Here is a 10369-nt window from a genome sequence, read left to right on the forward strand (position 1 = left end):
TGACAGGGGTATAGGCTTACACTTTCTGGTCGACCTGCCAGCTGCAATCTCCAGATTTTGACATGTAGCGAAATCAGTATTCCGCTAAATGTTTAATGTATTCTGCATTCGAAATATGGCCCACATTAACAAACCCCTGGTCCACTACCAGCTCTCTGACCGTTAGTTAGAATGAGAGCCTCAGTTAAATAAATCAATAAAATATAACAAAATATAATATATAATTATGAAATCATGAAATATCCAACATGGCGTCTAAACATAATGCCACATAGGGCTGTTTGTAAAACAACCATAGAGAAACACACTGAACCCCCAACCTGTTCACTCACACACAAGCTGAATGCATGGAATATGATCATAACATAACTGCAACACATAATGCGTTTGACTTAGTCTGCATGCTAAACAAGGCCACCCACCGGATTGCCCACTTTCTGGCAACGTAAAACAGCCATCGCCATTTTTCCGTGGATTAATACTGGCTGATGTTGAGCGTGGACAGCATTCCTAGCCTGTTCCCTCTTCCTGCAGCCCCACCATCCCTCAGCCACCCATCCCCCAGGATAGAGAGAGAGAGAGAGGAGAGGGCTCCACTGATATCAGAGCTCTTTTATAACTCCAGCTCAGCCCTTTGAAGTCACAGCCAGACAGCTCAGGAATCCCACTCCCCCTCCAGTTGACAATGGAGGATGGGGGGGTAGTGGGAGCTAAACAACATGTTTGACCGCCAATCTTCCTTTCCCTCTCAATATGAAATCATCATAAACAATTTTAACTGCCCCCATAGGTCAACCGAGCTGCACCAGGGCCAAAACTATATGTGTGTTATATGCATTATATGTATGTACTATATATGTATATATATATATATATATATATATACACATATACATATATTATAGCTGCTAAATTGTGGTGATTAGTTCTTTTTTTATGTTGAAACTCATCAAAGACTGAATAACCCCAAATAACTGTAAAACCGTAATCTAATAATTATACCCCAGAAAAAAAAAGAAAGAACAAAATGGGGAAAAAATGCTATTTAATCCCAGGGAATAAATATGAGACAATATGTGGCTTTAAATGTGGAAATGTCTTTTTTCTTTTGGTCAACATACAGCAAAGGTAAATTCTTCCTGAGAAAAGCCAGGTTTCCTGGAATCCCGGAATCCCAGGATGAAGCAGCAGCTCAGAATGAAAGAGAGGCTCAGAGACAGCTTTGCTCAACGTGTGATTGATGGTGTATTTCAAGGACATACAGAGTGCTGTCATGTGAGTCAGAGTACTGTAAGTGAGTTGCTGTGTATTTCCTCTTTAGTTCCATTGTTTAATTGAGTATGTTCCGTTAAAAAACATCCCAGATCAAGATACAACATCAACTGCATTCAAAATAATGAGTCAGTTCATTGTCAAACATTGGACACTTTACATTGGAATATCGAAGATGCTAAACATAACTGATTAATAGTATATCTTCACCCACAAAATCCCAAATGTCCCAAATGTATCAGTTGTATTGATCCAACCATTCACCTGGAAGCTGTTCTGACCACTGGTAGCGCCTATAGCTCCATTACATGAAAAACAAGAGCTAAAACAAACAGCTAAATAACTGCACCCAACTGGACCAAAGTGGTCCAGCATCCGTGTGCTTGCGTGTCCTGTGGGTTTCGACGGTTAGAGTGTGTAATTAAATACAATACCATGACTAAAAGGTGTTTTTTGGTCTAAGAGGAAAGGCCATTGGGTCACCAAAATCAGTAGGATTCCTCCTCAGCAGAGCATGAATGCACGCTTAGCAGGTTTCATGACAGTCTGCCCATTAGATTCTAAGATATCTTGTGTAAAAGTGTAAAATTTAGCCTAAGGGTGGAGCTAGAAATGCCATGCTGTCACAAAAATCAGGCAGCATGAATGAGTGCAGCAATTTAGATATACTGTATTGAGTGCAAATTAGCCTAAAGGTGGCACTAGAGGAATGGGCTCACCAAAATAATTTGTTTGGGAACAAAATGTTTGATCGGCGGACTGAAATCTCCATCCTTATAGCCTGATATTTATTCAATGTTGGTCTGAGTGTGAATTAGCTACTACTATGGCCAACTAATGACTGCAAATGAATCAAGGCCAGGACTTTGATAGAACCAGTCAGTGTGGGACACACCTACTAATAAGTTCCAAGCTTATGCTTTCAGCAGTTTACCTTCAATGGGGGGTGGGGGCTGGCCTGGGCAAACTAGAATTCCTCTGAAGTAGAGGAAAGTTCTCTTTTAATTTGCCACAAGTGGGTGGATAATAACGCTGATATAATCCATAACTCCTCGGCCATTAGAGCCACCCACCTCACAGGGTGTCAGCGCCTCGGTGTGAACTGCTCATAATTTCTGTCTGAGTGCTCGGAGCCCTCGCACCCCTCGACATGACGCGTTAATTGAAGTGATGTAATGTTATGCCACAGTGGGGCTGCCCGCTGGGAGCGGCGACAGAACAGGACGCATTGAAAGTCAGACGTGGCTCTCAGTAACGCTGCCAACAGCCGCAAGTAGCAAACTTTATATCCCTCAGTGTGAGCAATGACTACCTTTCCGTCCAGCCTCGCCTTTGCATGTAACATAGCCTCTGTGTGTGTCTGTGTGTGTGTGTGTGTGTGTGTGTGTGTGTGTGTGTGTGTGTGTGTGTGTGTGTGTGTGTGTGTGTGTGTGTGTGTGTGTGTGTGTGTGTGTGTGCATTGGTGGAAAAAGTACTCACATTTGTTACTTAAGCAAAAGTATCAATACTGCAATATAGAAATACTCTGTTAAAAGCATCGCGACGCATTGTGAGCTTGTAGATCGGCTATTTTGAAATGGCCCAAATGTATATAGGGCTGAAGTGGGTAATCTGTCTGTGAGATGTAGTGGAATAGAAGTGAAAGTATTGAAAATTGTAAATACTGAAGAAAGTAAAGAATACCTCAAAATTGTACTTAAGTTACTTTACACCACTGTGTGTGTGTGTGTGTGTGTGTGTGTGTGTGTGTGTGTGTGTGTGTGTGTGTGTGTGTGTGTGTGTGTGTGTGTGTGTGTGTGTGTGTGTGTGTGTGTGCGTGCGTGCATGTGTGCATGTGTGCGTGTGTGTGTGTGCGTACTGTATGTGTGAGTGTGGTTTGAGTGTGCGTCTATGCAAGTGCTCTGCTTTGCCAAACCTCACCACGGCTCCTAGCTGTCACAACCTATCCAACGTACAGGCAGGGGAATAACCACTGCTCTGCCATGCCAGAAATGACAGACTCTACAACAAGAATCCCCACGACTTCACAGAGAGAGCGGCGTGTCTTTGCACATTGCTTTGGTAAGAAGACAGTCTAGTTTTCTCAGTAAGTCTAGTCAAGAAGAACTCTCATCTCATCTTTCAGGTATAGAGGCAACGACACGGCTTCCTCCGGGCAACTTTGAAGTGCCTGACAGACTCCACATCCTATTAAGGGAAAACACCCAGCTGGTACACATTTTGACAGATGATGCACAACAAAGCTGTCGGTAGGCAAGTAAGGCAACACTTGCTTACATGTGTAAACAACACATATAGTATGATACAGAGCCTACATAACACACGAGTCCTATACCAGAAAGCACTTCAAGAACTCAGGGGACCATCAGAAATAACTGTTCCCATGGTGGTTTGACCATTTAGAAACAGAACCATAGAATGTCCCTCTTACCAAATTGATTCAAACCTAATGATCTGATTTCCAATTAAAATCTGTATGTCATTTGTATTTCCAGGCAGTGCAACGTAACATTGCCCATAATTAATTTGTTTCATGTAACTACAGTAACTTAATTGCTGCATAGGCTTCACTTCTGAAGAATGTGTGCTGTGAAAAAAAGTGTCAACTTAAAGTGCTTTTACAGTATAGGACTTTTCAGCAAACATCAGCTATGAGGTAGGCTACAGTAATTACTATTTCGTTACTATGTATTTATCATTATTTATTTTTGTTATAACATTAGGCCTAGTTCGACCCCCATCCGGGAAGAAGGTCAGAAAGGACCAAGCCAGGTAAATGTGATGTGAGAGATTGATACCTGCATGTTCTTCAGCTTATGATCCGATGAGCTGTACCTCTCGCATTCCTCCATCCCTCTCCGGAGGAACGCGTTCACGACAAAACTGTCTCCTAAAACATTAGGGGGGAAAATGATGGGTATCATATAGCTCAATACTACACATATTTATGGTGTGGTTATTAGGGATCGGTTGTCGTATACTGTGGTTCTCAAACTTTTTCATGTCGAGGACCCCCAAATTGATGTATATTTGGCCGCGGACCTCCATCTGAAAATTTTCCAAACTTTTTATATATTTTTTGTATATATATCAGCTGTGAGCTTGTAGATCTGCTGTTTTTGAATAGCCAACATATGAATGGGTAAAGGTGGTTAAAATGTTTGTGATGCTGTATTAACACATTTAGCTGGGGACCCCCTGGAACCCCACCAAGGACCCCTGGGGGTCCCCGGACCCCACTTTGAGAACCACTGGTATAATAAACTGCTCATATAGGTTGACTGACTCACCTTCAGGGTTCTCTCTGCGCTTGCACGCTGGACGCACAGGAACGCACACATCATGGAAAACACAAACGGTGGAAGGAAAAAAAAAAGATCACATTTAATTAACTTAGATTTTTAAAAAAATGACATTTAATGAACTTAAATATAAAAACCAATGACATTTAATTAAGTTAAATAAAAAACATTATGACATTTAATTAAGTTAAATAAAAAAAGGCCCCTATCCCATTCAGTATTATTGCTATTCTGAATGTTCCAAAGCACCGTGTCTTCTTTCTTACCGTGCTTAGACTGAAGTTTCCCCATTCTCACTGGATCGATACTAGGCACTTCGGCACAAGCCGTCAGAACAGTCACTGGCTCAACATTAATGTCACATTGTGTCCGTTCTGTGAGAGCAAATAGCGTCCGAGTTCATCCAAAGGCACGCGTTCAATTCCGCCGGGCATTAGAATAACAAATTTCTACACATTTACAAGGTAAATGCAGGTAAAACAACGGGCTGAGCGACGGGGAGACGCAGAACAGCGAACCAACGCTTCTTCTTCCAGCCGCACACTTCAATGCAACTGATCTCTGCGAGCGGCTCTCTGTACGCTCACTGCCAGCGGTGCCAGGTTTTGCGAGAGAAATCAGCAACCAGGTCTTTGAAAATAGCCTATCTACAAGCAGCTTGTAGATCTGCTATTTTCAAAAGAAGAAAGAAATCATCCTGGAGAAAAAAAAAACAGAGGTCATTTTGATTTTGGAACATTTTTGAAATATTTTAATAACTCAAATCTTGTATGGGGGGGGTCCCTCATGGAATCAGAACACTGCAAATACTCCTAACTTAAAATCATTGTTTTAAAAGCTTTCATTAGTTTTTTGCAAGACTGAAAACATGAGCACTTTTAAACTATCTAAAAGATCTACAAGCTCACAACCACACACTGTGTTCTGATCCGACACATTGTGAGCTTGTAGATCTGATATTTTCAAAGAAATCTTGACAAAAAAGGGGAACATTTAGAATATTTTTTGAAATATTTAACAACGCAAATCTTGTATGGGGATCACTCCTGGCTGGCACAATATATTTTCAGATGTGGGAACAGGGGGTCCTTGGATGATTACATATTCATTTGGGGGGTCCTTGTCCTTGACATGAAAATATTTTAGAACCACTGGTTTAAACAACATTAGGAAGCAAGCCCAAATAAGCAACTACACTTTATAAACCAAAAAACCGCAACACGCAACTACCAATATATTTACAAGTAACTTTACAGAAAAACAAGCCCAGAGTCGCTTATAATAAGCGGACATGGCAACACTGCTCGGTACGCACACTGTTCATCCCATAGCCCGAGGGTACGACGATCGGGACGCTCGCGATGTGATTGGCTTATTAGATGTCGTCATGGCAACCATTGCGTTGACAGTAGTATCCTTGTAACATATCAGAGAACATGTTAATAACGCTATTATAAATTAATTTAATGAATGAATACGTTTAACATTTTTTTCGAGGGAACCCAGCAAGAACATGGAGTCTAGTCTAGTCGTTTATATGATGTTTTTGCATATTATTGTTTGTCTTTAAACGTTTCGATGAATTGAATAGGACCCCAATGAAAACATGCCATAGTAGTGCTTTCTTGGGTTACCCTTTAGCATCCTTTTGTATGGAACTGTAGGCCTACTTCTGTGCTTTTTTTGCAAACTGTTAATAAAATATTCAATCAATCAATCAAAGTCCATGCAAACAGCAACTACAGGGGGTACCATGGTTGTTTAGAGAAGATGTCTGTTATGAATGACAGATCTTTAAAGAGGTAGTGGTTTGATGAAAATTGTTTGGCTGCCCTGAGAACCAACTAGCCAATCACAGCTCGACCAAACGTCCACCCAGGTTATGGGATCTGGACTCTCTCTCTGAGCCCTCTCCAGACCAATCTGAGTCGGCCCGATTTTGGGCCGAATTGGCTTCGGGAAGCGTCGGCCAGTCGGTTAGGGGTCCGTCGGGGGGTCCGTCGGGACCTTTTCGGCCGACCCAGAGCCGACCGAACATGTTCAGCTTTTTAGCCGACTGGTAGCGCAGTGGCAGTGACAACAGAGGGCTGTCGGTGTTGCCAGATTATGTGAGAGAAACAAGCGACCATGTCTATGAAAACCTACATTCACTGTTTCTTGTTGTTGCTCCCAGAGAGAGAGAGATTGATTGATTTGCCCTACTTTTGCGCTGTGGTGATTGGGAGCAGGTGTGTAAGAGAGAGAGAGAGAGAGAGAGAGAGAGAGAGAGAGAGAGAGAGAGAGAGAGAGAGAGAGAGAGAGAGAGAGAGAGAAAAAGCGGCAGAGAGAGGGAGAGAGAGAGATAAAAAGCGGCAGAGAGAGGGAGAGAAAAAAGGGAGAGTGAAAGATTGAGAGAGAGAGAGAGAGAGAGAGAGGTAAAAAGCGGCAGAGAGAGGGAGAGAAAAAAGGGAGAGTGAAAGATTGAGAGAGAGAGAGAGAGAGAGAGGTAAAAAGCGGCAGAGAGAGGGAGAGAAAAAAGGGAGAGTGAAAGATTGAGAGAGAAAGAGCGAGCGAGAGATTGAGGAGACGGAAAGAGGGAGAGAGAACGAGCAATTAAGTGAATTGCTTTCACCTGCTGCTGCTGCTGCTGTGCGGAGTGTGCTACAGGGCATATCTCCGCCAAGCCAGGGTGACCTACCCAGGCTCATGAAATTCATATTCAGGCATAGTAGCCAATTAGAATGAAATCTTCAAAAACGGACTCATATACTGATACAGAACCATATATTGGCTATATATTATGGCTGTCGGGTGGAAATCTTGTATGTTCCTTTTTTATTATTATTTAAAAACAATTTAAAATCGTGAAAATAGCCAATCTACAAGCAGTAATTATTAATAATTAAGAAATACTATATTTTAAAGAGTGAAAAATCAACTAAAGTCATTATTAGTGCAAGTTCATTCACATTTCATTTGAATGAAAATAACTTGTGGGTAAAATACATTCTGTGAATCTAATGTGATTAATGTGACCCCTACTTCAGTCAGTGAAGTCCAGGGCTAAATGTGACATATTGAGACCTATATAACTAAATATTGGTCATTTGCCAACACATTATTTTGTGAAATAAATGGGTAATATTTCACAGATAGTTATACTATTCTTATAATATATTAAAATACAATCATCCTTAACCTTCAAGTTAAATGCATTATTTCCGTGGACTTAAAAATCATTTTTGGACTTAAAAATCGTTATTATTTTTTGGATGGCCTTCCTGCCCTGGCAGGAAGGCCGGGCAGGGCCTTTGTGCCCTCCAAAAAATTACAACACCAAAGGCCAAGTGGCCTTGCCCCTAAAATGACGAAATTCCAGGCTTGAATGCAATAGATGTACTCTGAGTCTGTTACAAGTAAAAGTCCGGAATTCAACATTTACTTGAGTAAAAGTACTAAAGTATTGGTATAAAAATGTACTTAAAGTACCAAAAGTAAAAGTACAAAAATGTTTGAAAATAGCAGATCTACAAGCTCAGAACGCGTGCATCGCAACACGTTGTGAGCTTGTAGATCTGCTATTTTCAAATAGCTTATAGGTACAAAATAGGGCTAAAGTGGTTAATGTATGTTTCATAATGATTTATATCTGCAAAGTAACTAGTAACTAAACATTTCAAATAATTGTTGTGGAGTACAAGTATAGACAATTGGAAATACTCCAGTAAAGTAAAAGTACCTCAAAATTGTACTTAAGTACAGTACTTGAGTAAATGTACTAGTTACTTTACACCACTGCACGTCAGTGAAGAAAAAACGCTGGGAACATCCCTAAGTGGCTTTGCAGGGAAACAAGCCCAAAGTCGCTTATAATAAGCAGACCTGGCAACGCTGGCACGCTAAAAGTCAAATTAGCACATGAATGGCCAGTCGGCTGACAGACTTAAATGGTAACTTTTGCCAACCGAATACCAGTCTGTTGCAGTCTGGAGTAGTCTGCAATAGTCTGGACGAGTCTGTTTGGTGCGGAGTTGCCTTAATAAAAAGAAAGCGTTCGCAATGACAGCGTGAGAGCGTCTTTGTAAAACCGCGCCCCCTGTTGGGCCTCATCTCCAAAATACTACTCATCATGGGAGGAACGAATCCCTTATAAATGTGCAATAATACCAACATTTTATAAAAGTAGCCTACGTCTTGACATTAACCACTTAAACCGCATATGGGTAACCAGGGTCCCCCAGGGCTCAATACTAGTGTGTTTTCTGTTTTCTGTTATTGTGGGGAAAGCTTTCTGAAAATAGCTCACAATGCTACAGTGCATGGCATTGTGAGCTTGTCGATCAGCTATTTTCTGCGAAAGCTTGTGGTTAAAAGTCCTGCATTCAAATTTTTACTGCAGTAAAAGTACAAAAGTATTGAACATAATAATATACTCTAATAATATATAAATTGCAATTAGTAACGTTAATGTATGTTTTGTATTAATAATCTAATTCAGCAAATTGTAGTGGAGTAAGTGCAATACTTGCCTCTGATGTAGTGGAGTATTAAGTACTCCATTTTATACAGTACTTGTGTAAATGTACTATAGTTTCCACCATGGTGTCAGTAGGCTATTAGTTAGAGATTAAAAATGAAGTTGTCAAACATGACTTTTAAAGAAGATGTCCATCACAAATTAATGAATGCTTTTTGTACTTGTTTCTCCATGCAAGGTGATTAGTTGGGCTTCACAAGCTTGTTGAAGCAAGACTTCCTTATCTAAACAAGATGAACAAAGATTCTCTGTATTACCTGTTTGAGCATAACACAAAATAATTAGCCACTTATGGGAATTTAACCCATGGCAGGTTAGGCATAAACCACACAACTCAACTTGATACGCTACAATAACAATAACATGTTCTAGCCTACTATTGATCCTAGTGATTTGTTTAAAAACTACTTTCTACTTTTCTATCCCCTATTTGTCTTTTTTGAATAAAAAAATACAGCATATTTTTTATTATATATTACATTAGGCTGCTTCCCACATACAATGTGTTGTGATTGATCCCATCTTGTGATTCTAAGTATCACACAACATGTGAAGTTAATTCATTAATTGTGTGACCGACCAGAACATATGAGTCATAACTATAGAAGTATGCAAGATGGAATATGAATGCACCTGGACACCCATGATGACTGCATGGTCCAATTTGGTGTTGAATGTCGGCGTCGAAGACGACACTACAGTGCAGTGGAAGAAGTACTCACATTTTGTACTTAAGTAAAAGTATCAATACCACAATACCACAATGTAGAAATACTCTGTTACAAGTAAAAGTCCTGTATTCAAAATGTTCACTTGAGTAAAAGTACAAAAGTATCGGCATCAAAATATACTTAAAGTACCAAAAGTAAAAGTACTGATTACGCAGAATGTCCCATTTCACAAGTGTTCAAAATGTATAAAAATCATTTGAAAATAGCAGATCTACAAGCTCACAGCACGTGGCTTCGCGACACGTTGTGAGCTTGTAAATCGGCTATTTTCAAATAGCCAAAGTATATAAGGATGAATTAGTTAATGCATGTTTTGTAATAATAATAAAGATCTACAAAGTAACTAGTATCTCAAGTTTGTGGTGGAGTAAAAAGTACAATATATGCCTCTGAGATGTAGTGGAGTAGAAGCAAAAGTACTGAAAATTTAAAATACTCCAGTAAAGTAAAAAAAATCCTCAAATGTATACTTAAGTACAGTACTGAGTACATGATGTACTTATAGTTACTTTCCACCACTGCCACAGTGACATGCCTGATCACTGATG

The 10369-nt window shown here is 40.2% G+C and overlaps 2 protein-coding genes across 3 annotated transcripts in view; one reads left to right on the forward strand and one right to left on the reverse strand.

The window, feature by feature from the left end:
* Positions 1-5108, reverse strand: part of nkd2b (NKD inhibitor of WNT signaling pathway 2b) — a 49294-nt gene extending 44186 nt beyond the window's left edge. For both annotated transcript variants that reach the window (XM_080426086.1, XM_080426085.1), the window contains exons 1-3: positions 4841-5108; positions 4563-4589; positions 4071-4162 (exon numbers count right to left, since the gene is read on the reverse strand). In XM_080426086.1, coding sequence (XP_080282212.1) covers positions 4071-4162; positions 4563-4589; positions 4841-4865 — 144 coding nt within the window. In that variant the 5' untranslated portion in view covers positions 4866-5108. The remainder of the gene's footprint in view (positions 1-4070; positions 4163-4562; positions 4590-4840) is intronic.
* Positions 1-9840, forward strand: part of plekhg6 (pleckstrin homology domain containing, family G (with RhoGef domain) member 6) — a 343569-nt gene extending 333729 nt beyond the window's left edge. Inside the window, exon 16 of the transcript XR_013933096.1 lies at positions 9792-9840. The gene's annotated coding sequence lies outside the window, so the exon portion shown is untranslated. The remainder of the gene's footprint in view (positions 1-9791) is intronic.
* The last annotated feature ends 529 nt before the right edge of the window (positions 9841-10369 follow it).

This window comes from Gymnoscopelus braueri, assembly GCF_963280865.1.
Source record: "Gymnoscopelus braueri genome assembly, chromosome: 4".
NCBI lineage: Eukaryota > Metazoa > Chordata > Actinopteri > Myctophiformes > Myctophidae > Gymnoscopelus > Gymnoscopelus braueri.